Genomic DNA, 20,088 nt, shown 5'->3' on the forward strand with positions numbered 1-20,088 from the left:
GTGCGAGGCAGACCGCGCGAGCGGGAGCGAGCGAGCGGGCGCCGCCGGAGCCCGCAGCCCTGGCGTCCGTCGCCGCCGGGAGCCCCGCAATATGCCGCCGCTGCCCTCTGGCTCTCGGCCATGGCGAGGCTCAGCCGGCGCGTCTCTTGTACCCTGCTGCTCGGCCTGGCCGCGGTGCTGCTGAAGGCGCGGCTGGTCCCCGCGGCCGCTCGAGCCGAGCTCAGCCGATCCGACCTCAGCCTCATCCAGCAGCAGCAGCAGCAAAGGCAGCGGGAGGAGGCTGAGGAGGAGAGGCCAGAGGTGCCGGGGGCATCCTCCACCCTCACTGTTCCAGGTAGGTCCCGGTAGCCCGGCCCTGCCTTTCCATCGCCGCGGGGGATCTCAGCTGGCGTCGCTGGCCTCCTCGCTTCTCCCGTGGCCGGCTCACTTCCAATCGCTTGTCCCTACCCATCCCCACCTCCCCGATCTCCTCAGACTGTCTGTCCAGGACTCGAGCTGTGCTCTGGTTTCGGGAAACTGCCCTTCGGGGTGCTGAGCTTTCTGGGAAGCGCAGAGCACTGCAGTAGGGTGGGGAGGGGTCGGGAGGGGGTAGGGGTGAATGACTGCCTCGATTGATTTTTTTCTTTTCTCTTCCTTCTTCCTGAATTCTTCCCTTTGCCCTGAGAATGACTGCACGCGCGCGCACACACACACACGCACACACACACACACACACACACACACTCCGTTCCCAAATCCATTTAGCATTCTGTTCTTTATTCTTTTCTTTCCTAGAGACGGGAAAATCTTGCAATAGACACCCACACGGCTTTTCATCATCTCGCCCCGCCTGGTTTATTTAAATTTAGATCTGGAGAAAGAAATCTTGATTTATTTTATTATTTCTGTCTCTTCTTAGCCCAGGAATGGTTTAGGTCAGTTTGCAAGAATGCCTTCAATATACTAGGATGAAATAAAACAAAATGGAATCGGAGTTTGTAGTTGAAGGAAAAGGGTAAAGGGGAGGTGGAACGATACGATAAGTCAGTAGTGATGTGATTACAGCAAAGCCTGCCTCCAGAGAGGGGAATCTCCTTACTTGTTAGTGGAACTTAAGGAGGCAGATTCTTGACACTATTCATGAGGGTGAGGAAATGCACTCTAGTTTGTGTGGCTCTGACAATCCCTCAGTTCCTGGCTGGTTTCCCCCCATTAAAGCTCCATGGGTAAACAGAAAGCTGGATTATCCATTTTAATAGCCTCTCCCCACCCCCCACCCCAGTGCTCTTCCCTGCTGTAGATGCTGCCTGCTATTTAGAAAGGAAAAAAGCTATCGATATTTTTGGCAAGTGGGCCTGGGTTCCCACAAAACCAAAGTGAATTGCATTTTGACATTTGTTTTTGTTTTTAAAATCCTGCTTGGTAACCTATGAAATGCTGAAAATGAGATTTTGAAGAGTGGAATCAGCATCTTATTTTGTACTGCTTGCTCATCATCAAAGAGCAATACTCAGGCATGCCAGCTGCGATTCATGACAGACAGGATGATTTAATTTATCAGAGTGCTGGGAACATAGGATGAAATCACCCAAGTGTGCAGGAAAGCTTGTGTTTCTCACACCCTCTTAAACCAATTAATAACACTCAAGCATGGCTAGAAGTCCTGAAAGGTATGCATTGTGTGATGGTTTTCCTACCTAGCTTTTTATAACTGAAAGTGCCACCAACAGGGTTTGGGCGAGGCTGTTAAACATGCTGTTTGCTAAACTTACAGAAATTAGACATAGAAGCACAGTTGAGAGCTTGTCTTCATTATGAGGGTCATTTCACAAACTAACCACAAAACAGAATTCTGAGAAAGCGTTGACGGACTCCGTGGTTTGACACGTATTTTTATTTCGATATATTTATTGAAATTATATATTTATTTCAGAAATATTAATTAGTTAAAGGGGGTTTTGACTACTATGATATATGTTGTGTGATAAAGGTTATGAAAGACTGCGATAATATGAGAACTTTTGTGTGTAGCTACAAATTAAAATATCTGTTTCCTGATATTTGTGAAAATATTTTTGAAAAAGGTTATTTTGCAAACTAGCAGTTTTTGTCTTACTTACCTATTGTTAGGTCCATTGAAATAAAGGAATCACTAGTAGGTCAAATGAGAGCCTGAAAAGTAGTCTCTTTTGACTTTTGCTTTTCCCTCAAAAACTAACTCCCCAAAGCCAGTGGCAAACAAGAGAGCAGTCCAGTTGATTGCAGTTTTAGTTACTGGAATATGGAGTATAACGAAATACAACCAAAAAACAAATGAGTTAAAATATTCCTCTGAGCGCGTTGTGATCTCTGGATCGAACTGGTCTTCCTGTTTCAACCTTTGTTCCGCTACTGCCTGTTCTCCTCTCGCAGCTCCTGATCTTTTTAAAAACATTAAATAGGACTGTTTCTGCTCACAGTGCTCCAGTGGCTTCCCATCTCTTCCACACTAGATGCCCAGACCCTGAAAATGGCCCAGGAAGGCTTAGAGCCTCTCGGTGCCCCTCCCCCTCCTATCTCTCACATCTCTGACCCTAACTCACTCCACTGTAGCCACACTGGCTCTCTGTTTCTTCATTTTCCAAGTGCCACTCTGGGATAGGGCCTTTGCACTTGCCATTTTCTCTGCCTGGAATTCTGGAACTTCACATTCCTCAGGTTTGCTGCACATCGCTGTAACAAAGAAGCCTTTCCTAACCAGCTATATTAAGTAGTAATCTGCATGCCCTGTTGTATTGATCCTTCTCCGTGCACTTATTACCCTCAACCCTTCTTATAAGCTTGCCTCCTCTTACTAGAACATAAGTTCTGTGAGGGCATCAACCTTGTTTTGTTTGCTATTAAATTATTATACACATTTCTAGTACCTGGAAGAGCATCTGTTGCCCACAGGCATAGATAAATTTGTTGAATGAATGAATGAATGAATAAACAAAAATGCTGGCATCAAGGATCTTTTGAGTGTTTGCTATTTAATTTCCTTGTGAAATTCTTCACTGGAATTTAGCAGGGGATATGTAAAAATAAAGGAATGTTAGGTAGAAATATTTGTAAGTAGAGGTTATGAAATTTAGATCTTTAGCTAATTTCAGTGTTTATCTTATTCTGACCATAGAGAACTGTTTGATACTAATACTTGACAAGACATAATAAGAGGACTCAAGATTCTTTACCCAAGTGCACTTATAATCCTCTTATGACCTAGGAGGGTATTTATATACCTTTATATAGCTGTGATTGAGCTTGAGTTTATTCTTTGCCTCTGGTGCTTCTGATTCTTGGGACTATAGAACTTGTTACAGGCAAAATTTGGAAATCTAATAAGGCATAGTTAGTGACTGGTATATGACTGAGCCTTGTCAGTCCATAATAGAGAAATTAAGCATTGTCCTTGATTAGTATTCTCTGGATTTTGTTATTCTGAAAATGTATGTCTCTTTGTGTTGCTGAGAAATTAGGAAGTAAGGTTAAAGAAGTTGAATATGAGATTGAAATAATCAAGATGTAAAAAAACTGAATTTTCATTTTCTCATTAACTTCTAAAACACCAGCTTCAGAGAGTAGTGAGAATAAAGACTGAGGTCGAGGTCTGTCACATCCATTGTTTTCTCCAGTGTATGCAGCAGCTCGAATTTCTCCATCTGCACCAGTATTTGTTAGAAATAAATATTTGAGAGACCAGGGGAGAATTAATTTGGGGGCTGGTGGTAGCTGAGAAACCATATCATATTCACTCTGATGGTCCATTAGATGGGAGACATGCTGGGGGTGGGGACGAGGTGAGCTGGAGAAAATAATGAGCTCCATTTCAAATTCTCCACGTGAAGCACAGACACAGGGCACCTCTGTGAATTTTTAGAAATGTCTTCTGCATACAGAAAAAGCTTCTTGAGAGATATATTTTCATGGTATAAAATTTTGATTGTACATTTCACTGATATATATTTCTAACCTTTTTTTTATTTTATAAAATGTTAAATATATAGAAAGTAAACAGACTGGCATTAAAAAAAAGCCCATACCTGTCTCCTAGCTTTAACAGTGATTGAATTCTGCTGTTATTGTTTCACCCACACCTCCACCCATTTCCACTATATGGGAGTTTTTTTTGGGGGGGGGGATGTACATACATTGAAATGTACATACCTTAACTGTACTATTTTGTATTTTTGGTATATGGATAGGCCCATGTAACCATCATCACCCTTGTGAAGATATAGAACCTTGACATAACCATAGAAAGTTCCCTCCTGCCCACCTCCCAGGCAATCCCTGCCCCTTATCCAGAGACAATTACTGTTCTTTTTTTGTTTGTTTGCTTATTTATTTAGAGAATACGAGTGGGGAGAGTGGGAGAGAGAGAGGGAGAGGGAGAGAATTCCAAGCAGATTCCACACCCTCAGTGCAGAGCCCTAGCGGGGCTCAAATCCATGAATCAGGAGATCATGACCTGAGCGAAAACCAAGAGTTGGACGCTTAACTAACTGCACCACCCAGGCACCCCAAGACAACTACTGTTCTAATTATTTTTATAGATCAATTCTGCATTTTCTAGAGCTTCATAAAACAGAGTCATATAGCAGACACTCTTTTGTGTCTGGCTTCTTTAGCTCAGTCTAATTTCCATCGGTTTCATCCATATTGTTGAATGTTCAATAGCTTATTTCTTTTTATTGCTGGGCCTTATTCCATTGTATGAATTACTCCACTTTGGTTTATTGCTTCTTTCTATTGATGGCTATTTGGGTTTTTTCCAGTTTTAGCCATTGTAAATGAAGCTGCTACATTCTTGGACAAATCTTTGTGTGGGTATGTCTTCATATCACTTATGTAAATGCCTCAGAGTGGAATTGCTGAAACCCAGCACACTTCTGTATAGCTGGAACCCACCACACTTAACCTTTTTTTAATGTTTATTTATTTTTGAGGGAGGGAGAGAGAGAGAGAGAGCGAGCAAGCAGGGGAGGGTCAGAGAGAGAGGGAAACAGAATCCAAAGCAGGCTCCAGGCTCTGAGCTGTCAGCACAGAGCCTGATGCAGGGCTCGAACCCACAAATCGTGAGATCATGACCTGACCTGAAGTCAGATGCTTAACCAACTGAGCCACCCAGGCACTCCCACACTTAATAACAATCAACTTAAAAATTTTGAACTTTGATATAGACTATTACTATATACTTTCTATTAAATTCAATAACTTGATTTAAAACTTATTGACTTAAACAACCTGATGGAAATCTATCCGTGAAAGCATTTATTTACTTTTTTCTCTTCCAATGAATTTAAAAATCAGTAGGAGAAATGGGGTTAGAAATTGACTGTTCTATCTAAAGTACTCATGCCTTAAAGGCCATGTTCCCAGATGGGGTAATTATGATTTCTTTCCAGGATTTTAGTAAGCAAAGGGTGCTGTATCTTGGTGTTGATTACTGCTTGAAAAACACATGCCATTGTGTTGAATTTGAGTCCAGTTTGTTTTAGTGGTGGTTTTCTAATGTTTTTAATGTGACTGAACAAAAACTACCAAATATTTTTCTGAAACGAAACTCTCTTCCCGCCACACCTCCACAGCCAAGTGTGTAAATAGTGAACTGGATTCTCTTTCAATGTTCTGTCTGACTAGGTTAACTACAGTATTGTCATTCATTCACTTGGCTTAGTGTAATGTGCCTTAATTTCTTTTTGTCCAAATTGCCTTAGCTTGGAAATGGATACAATATGTTCCATCTGCTATTGTTAAAAAGTATACTTTATAGTAGTTACCTGGAAAATCCTAAAACTTTGAAAACTATGTGTTGTAATGCAATACATCATAAGCTTAAGAAATAGCTTCTGTTTGCTCTGAAGATTGTTTGGAGAGGTCTCTTTAATTGGCCTTTGTGTACACATAATCCATATGTCTAAAACATACAAGATTCTTTGCCTTTTAAATTCTCTTATGACTGTTTGTGTTATTGGGACCAGACAGTATTCTTAAAGTACTTGCCGATGATGTCTGTGAGTATAAAGGCCACTTTACTTGGGCCTGAAATGTGTGATTTCTTTTTTTTTTAACGTTTATTTATTTGTGAGACAGAGAGAGACAGAGCATGAACAGGGGAGGGTCAGAGAGAGAGGGAGACACATAATCGGAAGCAGGCTCCAGGCTCTGAGCTGTCAGCACAGAGCCCGACGCGGGGCTCGAACTCATGGACCGTGAGATCATGACCTGAGCCGAAGTCGGACGCCCAACCGACTGAGCCACCCAGGCGCCCCTGAAATGTGTGATTTCATTTCATGTAGGGTAGAGTGTGTCAAGGAAGTGGTAATCATTTGCCACCATTACTAACATGTTGAATCTGCTTCTTTGGTCTAGTGAACCCAGACTGTGTCATGCCTTGATACTGTATTATGCTTCTCCAAAGCTTCAGTTGATGATGCCTGTTAAGATCTCCATGTTAAGGCTCTATGTCTTGCACAGAAATTAAGATTTAAAATGAATTGGGGCGCCTGGGTGGCTCAGTCGGTTAAGCGTCCGGCTTCGGCTCAGGTCATGATCTCACGGTTCGTGGGTTCGAGCCCCGCATCGGGCTCTGTGCTGACAGCTCAGAGCCCGGAGCCTGTTTCGGATTCTGTGTCTCCCTCTCTCTATGCCCCTCCCCACTCGCACTCTGTCTCCCTCTATGTCAAAAATAAATAAACATTAAAAAAAAAAAGATTTAAAATGAATTTCGTTTATATATGACTGAGATTTCAATTTCCATTTAGTGTGCTTTCTTTCTGAAGTAAGTTTCTATATCGTAACAAGTTAGAAAATAATTGAAAAATTAAACATTCATTCGCATTATCAGTTATTGTACTTAGTCCAGTTTTGTTTCTGTTTAGTAGAGAATTACTTAAAAAGTATGTAGTTTTAATTCACTTGTTAGCTCTGTTGAAATGTAAAACACTTCTATAGCCAAGCCAATACCGATTCATATCTATGGACTTAAATGCTAGTTGGGTTTTAGGTGCCCAGTTAGTTGGAAGCTGGTAGAATGTCCAGCTCAAACCAGAGCTCATGCGTTGAGGGCCCTGGGTTATCTCTGGGGTAAGTAAAGTACTTGTCCTTACCTGGGGTAAGTAAAGTCCTCTAGGGATATTGTATAATCCTGTATCGATTGGCTTTTCTAAACTAAAATAAAGCCACCATCCATAGTTTTATTCCCACCTACCTATTCCTCTCTTTTATTACAACAGAAATAGAAACAGGATGGATAGATGGATGATTTGTTTTTCCTACCAGGTTAACTATAACCAGGAGTTGAATAGAAGTGTCTTGGGGTTTGTGACTTACTGGATTTTGTCACCCATTCCACTCATGCTTGCTCTCATGTTTTTGGAAAGGGTAGAAATTAAGTTGTCAAAATATGACTCTATATAGTTAAGTGGATTATGTTTCTTCAGAACTTTAAACATGCTGCATGTTTGTATGAGTAGAGTTTGTTTGTAAATGTCTGGGTGACTGAGACAAGATTACCAAAGGTACCACAAGAATTTAAAATGATTACAATAACACTTTACAATTAAAAGAATTGTAAAATGAATTTATTGTAAAAATAAAATACAGGGAGGCTGTGCTTTTTATGTAAGGGGGAAAAATGCCTCCAAGGGTAATGGGTATAGTAGTATTTTTAAAAAATATTTCACTAAGTAAAACGAACTAGGCATGGATCAGTGATGAGAGTGTGTCATGAAACACGGATGATATTCAATTCAATTTATATACCTGAAGTTTAAAAAAAGTCCACCTACTTATTTATATTAAATGAATTAGTGTATTCCAAGTATTTACATTTAAAGACAGATAACTTCTCTTCATAAAACAAGTACTTTCCAGAGTACAGTGTATGATATATATCTATTAGACTCTGGACTTTTAGCAGAAAAGCTTTGGCTTAATACTTCCTAAATCAGAGTTTAACTCTCATTCATGATCACAAACAAGAAAAATATTTGATAGTAATGTATGAAACAACTAATCTGATCTTCCAGTGCTGTTTATAATGGAGCAGTGTCTAAGATCTATGAAAATATGTAATAATTAAAAATTAAAAATTTTTCACTTTGTAGATTATAAGTCTTCTTGAAATCCCATGCTCTTAGAACTAGAATGGTAGAAATGACCTTGCCCTAAGTGCTTTGCCCTGGCAATGTTTGAAAAGTATATGACATAAGCTAGAAGACTTCCACATCTTAGATGTTGTGGTACCACCTGGCAGGTACAAAGTCTAATAAAAACTGATAGTTAATGATTTGATGATTTCTTTCATAGTAAATATGACTAAGTCGAGTGATCCTTGTTATAATCTAACTTTGTCTATCAACTGACTCAAGTTTGTGAATGAGAAGAATCAAAAGGATGTGTATTTTAAAATTGCTTCTGAATCATAGTATTTCAAGTAGGGAAGAAGTCTTGTGAATTAATAAAGCTTTGTAGGTGTGGGATGTGAAAATGTAGGAAGTGAAGCCTGGAGGCTGAGGCTGAAGAGAAAAGAAGTCAGAAGTAATAGAGCTCACTGTGACGAGTAGGAGAGGGGGTCAAGTAAGCAATTTCATGGGAGTGAAAAGCACTTACAAGTTGTGAATGTTTTTTCCTTCCTGTGTGTATAAGGGACTCACTGTCCTTTTTACCTTTTAAGATAGAGGTTCTAGGCAGCCAGTGGAAGGGTGTGGGGTGTTTACGAACACCCTGAAATTAATTATGTAGTCTGCAATTATCTTGTATTCGGAGTACCTGTAAGATTTTCAAAGGAATCCTTGACCCCAGAAATGTTAAGAAAACCTGCTATGGTTAATTAGGCCTTTGTAAGTGGACTCAAGAAAAGAACAAAGGCAACATTCATACTCAAATAACAGTTTTGTATGTTCTTAACATGTGGAGTTTCTCTGTTATTGTGCACATGTGATGGGTAAAATTAGTAAGTGTGACTGCAGCATAACTAATCCTGACAAAAGGCTTTAACCCTTAAAAGAACTGGTTGCTTAGGATACATGTGCCTTGGTCAATTCTTTCATTCTCTGGCTTTTCAATTCCATCTGAGGAATGGCTGCCATTCCATTTGTAGAATGGCTACCAATATGCAACATATATCTTTTGGTAAATCACATGACTTTGAATTGTTTTGTATCCAGTTTTCATTATATAATGAACTGGTAGGATACCTTATACCTGAAAATACCCTCTGTTCAGAATTCTTTGGCAGTCAACACAGAAACTCTCTGCGTCTTGGCTCTTGGCTCTTCCACTGAAGGGTAGGGTCACTGAGATTCAGTTAACAAGGGCTCTGATGATTTTGTGAGTCATCTAATCCCTCCAGGTCTGATTATAAACCTCAGTCAGTTTTAGCAGATGAGGATGTACACTGGTTGTTATTAATTCCCCAAGAAGGCATTTATAAAAACCTAAGCCTTTCCTCACCCACTGAAACATGCATTAATACTTGGTCTTTAAACAGTTTTGGGGTCAAAATAGTAATTTCAGCTTACAGTGATTTAAACCTGCTAGCAATTAAACTTGCTGTTTTCATTACCAGTGCTGTTCCGGGCTTTGAAAATTAATATTGTTTCTAAACTTACTGAAACCCATATTTTTCTACTCACTTTTTTGATTCATGCCTTTCCCAGTTTCACTAATAACTGATTACATTGGGAGAGTTAGATGCTATGAAGATGAATGGCAGAGTGAAGAATTTTCTTTGTTTTGAGGAATAACTTTGTATTGCAGAATTCTTTCATTTGAAAATCCAAATGGAGAAATTTGTATTTCAACACATTCTGATGTTCCAAAGATAAATAATAGCATGTGTTGTGACTTGGAATGTTGTAGCTTCAGAAAACAGCATGGGGCACAGACACGGAGGTAGAAAAGGAATAGGCGCCCCTGACAAATCCAAGTCTTACTGTGATCATTGTGCTTCATGTACATAAGGACTGGTTCACAGTCCGGAACTCTATGCAGGGACTGTACATGGGGCCCATCATGGATCCAGTAGCTTAAAGATAGAGATCTAACAAAGGCACATGAAAATCTGCTGGCCCAATGTACTCCCCTTTCTTCCCTCTCAATATTTCTTAATTTTTTAAAAATGTTTTTAGGGGCGCCTGGGTGGCGCAGTCGGTTAAGCGTCCGACTTCAGCCAGGTCACTATCTCGCGGTCCGTGAGTCCGAGCCCCGCGTCAGGTTCTGGGCTGATGGCTCGGAGCCTGGAGCCTGTTTCCGATTCTGTGTCTCCCTCTCTCTCTGTCCCTCCCCCGTTCATGCTCTGTTTCTCTCTGTCCCAAAAATAAATAAACGTTGAAAAAAAAATTAAAAAAAAAAGTTTTTATTTGTTATTTTTGAGAGACAGAGACAGAGCATGAGCAGGGGAGGGACAGAGAAGAGAGGGAGACACAGAATCTGAAGTAGGCTCCAGGCTCTGGTCTGTCAGCACAGAGCCCCACCCAGGGCTCAAACTCATGAACTGCGAGATCATGACCTCAGCCAAAGTCAGATGCTTAACCGACTGAGCCACCCAGGTGCCTTTCAGTATTTCTTATAAATAATACAATCTCAAGTCTGTAGATTTGAATAGTTTGCTATGCAATAATTATGCTATTTTTAAAAAAGTTATGCTTAAGTATTAATATTCCAACCATCAAATGTTTGATACTGTAATATATAGGTAGCTAAAATATCTTTATATTCTAAAACATAAAAATTGAAAAATAGTTTATTTTTTCGTTTAATTTAACATTCTCTGACTCTCTTCCCACTCTTGCCTCTCATGAGGTGATCTCATCCACTTAAGATGCTTTAAATACCATCTATATGCTAAGACTCCCTAGAGCTCGCTCCTGAATATATCCACCAATTATTTTGACATCTTTATGTGGATATATCATAGGTATTTCAGTTTAAGCATGTCTAAAACCAGACTCTTGATTTTTCACCACAACTTCCAGAATAGAAAAATCTCCTTTATTCTTTTGTTCTTTTTAACTATAATCCTCAGGGGTGCCTGGGTGGCTCAGTCAGTTGGTCGTGATCTCACGGTTTGTGTGTGGGTTCAGGCTCTGCGCTGACAGCTTAGAGCTTGGAGCCTGCTCCATATTCTGTGTCTCCCTGTCTCTCCACCTCTCCCCCCTTTCAAAAATGAATAAAATATTTTTAAAAATTTTCAAAACCAATGAACTATAATCCTCAGAATTTATATGTCTTATCACTGGGAGTTTTTACCTTTTGACCACCTTCTTCAAACTTCCTTCCATTCCTTATTGTTACTAAGAACCAGTGAAGTGTCTCACTAGCCTACGAAGGAAAGATGAAGGGAAGGAAAGCTTGCCATTTTCTCCACCTTCCCCTTCCTCTAGTCAGTCACCAAATCCCGAGTCGATCCCCCAAGTATTCCTCATCTGTTAAGTTTTCTCCATCTTCACTGCCCCTGCTCTGGCTGAGGGTATTCTTATACTCTGGTTCAGGTTAGCATAGTAATGGCCACCTTCAGTCTGTTCTCAGTGCTTGAAAATCCATATTTCCCAGAGCAACCATGGATATCATCTCCTCCCCCACAATAGTAGTTATTTTATTTATTTATTTATTTATTTATTTATTTATTTATTTATTGAGAGAGAGAGAGAGAGAGAGAGAGAGAGAGAGAGAGAGAGAAAGTGCTTGCGAACAAGGGAGGGGTAGAGAGTGAGCGAGAGAGAATCTTAGGCTCCAAGCTCAGCACGGAGCCTGAAGCTGGGCTCGATCCCATGAACCCTGAGATCATGACCTGAGCCAAAATCAAGAGTAGGACGCTTAACTGACTGAGCCACCCACGCACCCCTGGTTATTTTATTTTTAAGTAGAGATCTGATCAAGCTTCCCATGACCTTTAGAACCAAGTCAAAGGTCTTAACCTCACCTACAAGGCTTTGCAGGATGTATGATTCCAGTCTTCGCTTCGTTTTCTCTTTATTACTATGCTTCAGTTCTCTGTGCCTTGAGTGTGATAGGTTTTGTACCTCATGATCTTTGACACACACACACACACACACACACACACAATTCACCTGGGTTATTGCATTCAAACTTCAGATATTAGCTTAAATCCTACTTCTTTTAAACAGGTTTTCTTTGGCTTTTCAAACTGAGCTAGGTTCCTGTTATGTGCTCTCATAAGCACCTCCTACTTGTTCAAGGTATGTAATTGATTTGTAGCTAGGCACCCAGTCCATATTTCCATATTTGTCTTCTCTAGATTAGAGACCAGATGAGGCCAGGTGCAATAATTATTTTGGTTGGGGTTGTATCCTGTATAAATATTTATTGAATAACTGAATGACTCCAAATAGAGAAATAGTTTATTGAATACCTTCTTTCATACCCAGGCTTGAGTTGGCTTTTCTAGAGAGTGTATATAGAAAAAGGACATAATATAGAGAAAAGGCTGTAGGACTTTCGGAATGAAGTGGCCAAAGTATATATGTTTTGGGTCAAGAGTATGCTTGGTTTGAAAGAAATACATGGGAAGAGGGATGTATTTACTTGAATTCAATATAACATATGCTCATTTATATATGGGGCCAGAGATAACATATAAGATTGCTACAGTGACTGATTTCATTCATCTTTTTTTTACTTATTTTTTTTAAACAAAACTCGCTGAATTTCTATTTGCCAGGCACTTCATCATGACTGATTACAGAGTACACCCAGTGGGGACATAGATAAAGAGACCATAAATGATAATAGAGTGTGGTAAGAGCTATGGTGCTGGAGAGTATAGGATACTGTGGAGACACACAGGTTGGGGGGAAATAATTGGGCCTGTTTCCTGGAAGACAGCACACGTAAGGTGAGTTTCAAAGTGATGTAAAAAACAAAAGAAGGAAATTGTTTTCTTATTTTTGATTTAGATTTTTTTCCACTTCTTTGATAACAACATAATAATAGAACAATATAATATTTAATAATATAACAATACAATAATTCTATTCCCTTTTATCTTTGGTATTCTCTAGAATTTTTTTTATTTCTTACTTTTATGGCTCATTGTTTTGAGGCTTTTAGAAAAGAAAAAAAATAATGTAGCTTCTTCCACAGTGCCCACATTTCTTGATGACACCAGATTGATGATGCATACTCTTCTCTTAAAGGAATTCAAGGGGCGCCTGGGTGGCGCAGTCGGTTAAGCGTCCAACTTCAGCCAGGTCACGATCTCGCGGTCCGTGAGTTCAAGCCCCGCGTCAGACTCTGGGCTGATGGCTCGGAGCCTGGAGCCTGTTTCCGATTCTGTGTCTCCCTCTCTCTCTGCCCCTCCCCTGTTCATGCTCTGTCTCTCTCTGTCCCAAAAATAAATAAACGTTGAAAAAAAAAAAAAAAAGGAATTCAAACCTAAGCCCATTTCTTTCAGTGTAGATCTGCTGTGACCTAGCAATCGGTACCTTTTGCGTTTATAGTGAAATATTTTGCCATTAAAACAGTTGGGGTATCATGACCAAACTGTGCTGTTTTCTTTTTACATTTTTTTAATGCTTGTTTATTTTTGAGAGTAAGACAGTGAGTGGGGAAAGGGGCAGAGAGAGGGAGACAGAGGATCTGAAGTAGGCTCCTTGCTGAGAGTGGAAAGCCCAACATGGGGGGCTCGAACCCACAGATCACGAGATTGTGACCTGAGCCGAAGTCAGACGCTTAACTGACTGAGCTACCCAGGCTCTCCTGTGCTGTTTTCTTTGTATGTTAGTCCTCAACATGAACACAACACAGACCAGTTGTTTCTTGATGTCTCCTACCTCTTTCTCTTTCATCTGTACCAGCCTGGTGGCCATTTCCCAAATCTGTCATGAAAACAACTTGGCTTCTCTTCTTTACCCTTCAGTGACCCTAAATTTCATATCCGGATAACACCCCACCAGAAAAAAGTGAGTGATTTAAAATATATTTTGTTAATGATTGCGGTTGACCATCTGAATTGAGACTTTTAAGAAAGGTAATTGTACCTGGTTTTTTGCTAAATCAGAAAGTTTATAAAACCTAATAGATAGGGACATTATGTATTCATGAAGGTTTTCTCCATGAAACTTAATCTAGAGACGTACTCCTAGCAAGAGGCCATTTAGCTGAAAATTACCAAAGCAAGAGAAAGGGCATCACACTTACTTTCAGCTATATACATTGATATATTTTTTGTGGATATAATTGAAGTTTGCTCTTACCACTTAAAACATTCTATAATGCAGTTTTTGAATTTCTTTAAACTCCTGAAGTCTTGTAAGTCTTCCAAGCTAGGGGAATTGAGACCCTGAAGCAGGTGGCTTACCAGGGAAAGCATATGGGCTGCCTGTGGCTGTTCTCCCTTGGGCTCTAGCCCCAGTGTGTTTGTTTCTCAGGGTACTTGTGTGTTGTGTTGTCTTTCACGGCTTTCAGAGACTAAGGAAGAGACCACCTCATACCCCACCATTCAAAATGTGAACTGTATTTACATGGAAGAGGCAGTATATAAATCCGTTTAATGGAAGACATTGTCTTAACCCAGCAGATCTGCCCTCTGCCCATTATATTTATTCAATCCTTTCTCTAACTATCTGACTTGCAGAACCTGGAATCATCATTGATTCTGCCTTCTCCCTCTCTTACCATTACCGGTCGGTCTCAACGAGTTCTGTTAAGTATCTATCACCGTGTCTTCAGTGTCCATTCCTTCTGTTTTATTTTTACAGCCACGTTCTCTGTCCGAGCCCACACTCCATTTGTTTGGTCTGTTACAATAATCTGTTAGGTCTCCCTATTTTTCCTCCCTCTAACTCAGACCATATGCCCTTACTGCATGCATCTTCCTGCAACATTGCTTTCTTTTCTTAAGCTTTCATTATATTGTCATTAAGATTTGAAGTCTTCTGTCAGCCTTCTGCTTCCCTCCAACTTTTTATGATGAATGTTTTGAAATATACTGAAAAATTGAAAAAAATAATACAATGACTATCCACATATCCTTCACCAGGATGCAGCATTTGTCAAAATTTTGTTGTATTTGCTTTATCTCTATTACAATCTATCTTTCTACACACACACACACACACACACACACACACACACACACACCCAAACACTCAATGTTGCAGAACCAGTTGAGACTTAGTCCTGTGCATCCTGACTTTTCATCCCTGAAAGCTTTAGCATGCCTCTCTTAACAGCTAGGTAACTTTCTGTGGGTAAGTAATAATTCTTTTGAAATGGTAAAATAATTATTAAGAACTTTTTAGTGAGCTGTATAAAAAATAATGAGGAAAAGGTGGAGATTCAAGTAACAAATGAATAAAGAAACCTTATAGATTGTATGTGACAAATTCTTAAGGTTTCACTTTGGCTTGCTATATTTATGCAAATAACATTTTATTTATATTACACGTATACCATGTTGTGGTAGGACTGTGCTTTGTATAAAGGGAGCATTTTAGTCAGTTATTTGGCTCTCCAAAATGAGATGTTCTGCTAGGCTTCCAATTTATTTTGTTCTTTGGTCATTTTCCACCAATCTAGGTCAGCTGTTTTACGTGTAACTTCTATGCGGTCATATGCAGAACGTCTGGTCCCTTAGTTACCCTTTCCTTTGCTGCCCCCATCCATCCATGTTTGGTGGTTGGAAATGGTAACCTATAAAACCTGAGAGTTATCATCAGCCTTGCTTGCTACTATGGGGACAGAGCCAGTAGCCTGTGAATGGGAAGGAAGAAGCCAGTATACAGAGATGGGGTTACTGGTTTCAGTCATTCCCAAGATCCAGTCAGATAATTGTTATCCTCATGTTTTGCTTGTACAGCCTTTCCTTGAATGAGTTGATAAATTCTCATTCTTACCTCAGCAAATTCTGGTTGGATTTCTGTTAACTAAAAAGCCCCATAGCTAGCTCAATATGTTATTTCCTGCACTAAGTTCTAACGCCAGGAAAAATTTAAAATTGTAGATATTTTCTTTCCTCACTGGCACTGGCCTACCTCTGTCTTACCTCTAACTCCAGCAGAACCCAACTTTGTTCTACTTTCTCTGTGAAGCTCTCCCAGGCCATAATTATTTCTGTCCTACTAGACCACTTACAGTCTCTATCTGGTGATTCTGTATTTGATAACATGGTGTTTTACATTAGTGTCTAATTTTAGCTTTCTGGTGTGTTTTCGTCTTTCTCTTGAGCTTCTGAATTCCTTCAGATCATAGATCTATTCATTTACTCATTTTACATCTGGATGCCTAATATCCAGTAAGTTCTCAATAAAAGTGTGTTGATTCATAGCATGTTATGACCATATCCTTAGAAATATCTATGGAACTCTCAGTATCTTTTATTATTTATGTATTTACTCCTCATGCCTATCACAGTGCTGGGCATATACTACGTACTCCAAACACATGGTAATTAAAAAAAAAATATGTGTTCTTAGACTTATGAGTTTGCGACAGATGCTGACAGTATTGAAATGAATTTAAGAAACAAAACAGATGAACATAGGAGAGGGGAAACAGAAAATAAGATAAAAACAGAGAGGGAGATAAACCATAAAAGACTCCTAAATACAGACAACAAAGTGTGGGTTACTGGAAGGGTGTTGGGTGCGGGGGATGGGCTAAATTCATGATGGGCATTAAGGAGGGCACTTGGGATGAGCACTGGGTGTTGTATGTAAGTGATGAATCACTCAATTCTACTCCTGAAATCATTATTACACTATATGTTAACTAACTTGGATTTAAATTAAAAAATAACATAAAATCTTAAAATTCATTTTTTTAAGTTTTTTTTAAAGATGATGAACTGAATAATACTATATGGTGCTTTAAGATTGAGAACTGTCAGTCAGTCATGATGTTAGTATACCAGAGTTGATGACTTAAACCTGGAGTGCTTTTCAGAGTCCTTCCCTTTCCCTGCCCTATATTTTTGTTTCATTCCATTTTTACTTTTATTTATTTATTTTTGTCTCTTATCAACACTTAGTTTTGTCACTTTTTGGTCCATGATGATAAGCTCATGCCTCTCACTCTCTGCTCCCCTCCTTTTCCCACCTTCATTTTCCTATCACTTCAAGGTGCTAATTTAGATGTGGGATTGCTGACGAAAACCTTTTTATCTTCTCAAAATCCTGCCGTAGGGCCTCTGAATTATAAGAACAAATTTCTAAATCTACATTGCAAACAAGTACATTTAATTAATCAGTCTTCAATAATTATCAAACAAAAGTCCTCTTTCTCACAGAAAGCATAATAAAAGAGGGCAAACTTTTTTATTGGCACTGTAAAGAACTGGATGCTTAGCTGAATATTTATGGTTGTAATGTTGGAGAGGAAGGGGCCTTCGTGAATTTGAGACCTATAAGAGGGCCAGTATGGCTGCCCCGGAGAGCGTGAGATGAAGCACGGTTTAGGTGTTGTTGGGTAGGGCAGAGTATAGGGTTCTCTGTATTCACCCGCGTATCTGTGGTTAATTTCCTTACCAAGAGAGGCATCGTTCTAGGGCTGCATGGCTTGGTGGTTAGACCATGGGCTTGGGGGTTCAGGCAACTGGACTGCAGAAATCTGCTCTGCCTCCTTAGGTATGCTCTTGGGAACTGGGGTACCTTGTGGAATTGTTATTAAGCATTAAGTTGATATATGTGAAATACCTGGAACTTAACAGATGCTTGCCAATTACTGTTATTAATAGAGATTGTTTTTAGGAAATGAAATATTTCGGTACAAATATTCTGTCTTGGTTCATGTTCTTGATAGTATGTTCGTAAGGGTTTTGACTCGGTAGACAGGAAAGGTAAATGTGCCAGTTTTACAACTTTCTAGTAAATGAGGCTGAATCTGTTTTCATTGTTTTATATGTTTCTTTGTAAATTAGACTCTAAAAGTGCATATGTGTTTCTGTAATAAGAAATATTAAAGTATATTTGGAACAAAATTACTGTTTTTCTTTTAAAACAATCTAGAAACAACATTGTTTTTGGAATGTTACCTCAAGCAAGCAAAATCTACTTGAAAGCCAAAAAACAGTGAGGTATTCATCCCTAAGCTTCAAGTTTTCACTATTATATTGATTCCTTTTGTTTTGCTAAGAAGACAAATTGGCTTTTAAGAAAGACTGAATTCAAACAGTAGTTCTTATTATTCTTTTTCTGTCCAGAAAATCTTAACATGAGCTGGAATATCCTCAGCATGCAAATGAGCCAAGGAATACTGGCTCTGGTCCTTTGGAAGACTTTGTATTCAAAGGATAGTGTTTCTTTTTTATGGAAGAAACAAGAATGTTTTGCAATTCTCCCTTCTTTTTGCTAGCCTTGGCATTATGCTGGGGAGTATTATTTGTCCATTAAAATGGTGCGTCTTGAAACACTCTCCTTAGAAAAGAATTCTGCAAAGCAGATGAAATCTTATTTATTTTTGAATACATACCTCAGAGGAGCAGTAAATCATGTTTGTCTCCAGTACTCAGTTACTGCTCCACAGCAGAGAGGGAGGGACATTCACATCCTAATGGAGGCAGCTGATTGATTAACATATTGATTAGATCTAGAGGATTGTGTTCTGTGAAATTCCAGGCTGATTGAATTCTCAAATTGGTATGGCGGTTGCACCTAACCAGTTTAAAAAATTTCTAATGTTAACAATATTCACAAACAAAACAAATTTCAGCAGTTTTCATTAAAAGATGGGATGAAAGAAAGGGATAGAATTATAAACTATACATTATGAGAAAAGTGGTCAGAAATGATTTGCTATTCTTATTTCTCTAAGTAGGAAGCAGGAGAAAGTCATGAATTATAAAGGCCAAATAGAATTCATCAGGAATTTATTAAAAATTCCTAGCCATGATATATATATATATATATATATATATATATATATATATATATATATATATATAATGATATAGACACACACACACATCTATCTATTTATCTATCTATATAGATAGATAGATATATGTGTTGTGTCTAAATTAAAGTAATAAACCAGACAAAGGTTTGGAAAGCTGATAGGACAAAAATAAACCAGAGCAAGTAGTGTAGGAATTATTTTTTGTCCTCTTTGAATATAACTGAAAACAAAGGAATGAGCCATGTCAAACTGATCTTTTTTTCTCTAAACTACCAGAGCCTGGCAAATGGCAGGAATGCAGTATTAACCTTGGACTTGTGTGGGGTTCACAGTAATAGCTTCCTGAATGGTTGGATCAATGAATAAATGTGTGCTTCTTGATTGGTTAGATGAAACTGATTGACAGGTGTGGCAAAGGCTAATAAGAGAGCTATGTCTAAACTGATGGCTGTCTAAATATAAGATTTTATCACTCATTAAAAATTTTTTTTTTATTTTAGATAGAGCACAAGTGAGAAGATGCGAGCCGGGGAGAGGCGCAGATGGGGAGTGAGAGAGAATCTTAAGCAGTGAGCATGGAGCCCCGATGTTGGGCTAGATCTCACAACCCCTGGGTTCATGACCTAAGCTGAAACCAAGAGTTAGTCACTCAACCAACTGAGCCACCCAGGTGGCCGCACCTCTATCACTCAATTTTTAACATACAGCAGCTTATGCTATTGTCTTAGTCTTTGTCATAAGAGAAAGAATTAGAAAACTTTACTTTAGAGATGGTAATTTCTTAGTCTATAAAGTCCAATAGTGAAAAATTAAATATGATATATGGAGATTCTAAGATGGAAAATTATTCAAACAAATAGAGATGGGCATATAGTAGAACATTGAAGAGCAAGTTTTCTACTCTCAAGATATCTAATGTTTATAGGGGGAGAGGACATAAGCATATATAAATACAATACAAGGCAGGATGTTATAATATGCCCATTAGAGTTTAAAAAAAATTGTTTTTTGCATTTATTTATTTTTGAGAGACAGAGAGAAACAGGATGAGCAGGGGAGGGGCAGAGAAAGAGGAAGACACAGAATCAGAAGCAGGCTCCAGGCTCTGAGCTGTCAGCACAGAGCCCCATGAGGGGCTCAAACCCACGAACTGTGAGATCATGACCTGAACCGAAGTCGGACGCTCAACCGACTGAGCCACCCAAGCGCCCCAAGAGTTTTAAAGTGCTG

The 20,088-nt window shown here is 39.2% G+C and overlaps 1 protein-coding gene across 1 annotated transcript in view; it reads left to right on the forward strand.

Annotated features, from left to right (window-relative positions):
• Positions 1 to 20,088, forward strand: part of FAM171B (family with sequence similarity 171 member B) — a 64,752-nt gene continuing 44,664 nt past the window's right edge. The window contains exon 1 of the mRNA XM_023259537.2: positions 1 to 334. Coding sequence (XP_023115305.2) covers positions 121 to 334 — 214 coding nt within the window. The 5' untranslated portion in view covers positions 1 to 120. The remainder of the gene's footprint in view (positions 335 to 20,088) is intronic.

This window comes from Felis catus, chromosome C1, assembly GCF_018350175.1.
Source record: "Felis catus isolate Fca126 chromosome C1, F.catus_Fca126_mat1.0, whole genome shotgun sequence".
NCBI lineage: Eukaryota > Metazoa > Chordata > Mammalia > Carnivora > Felidae > Felis > Felis catus.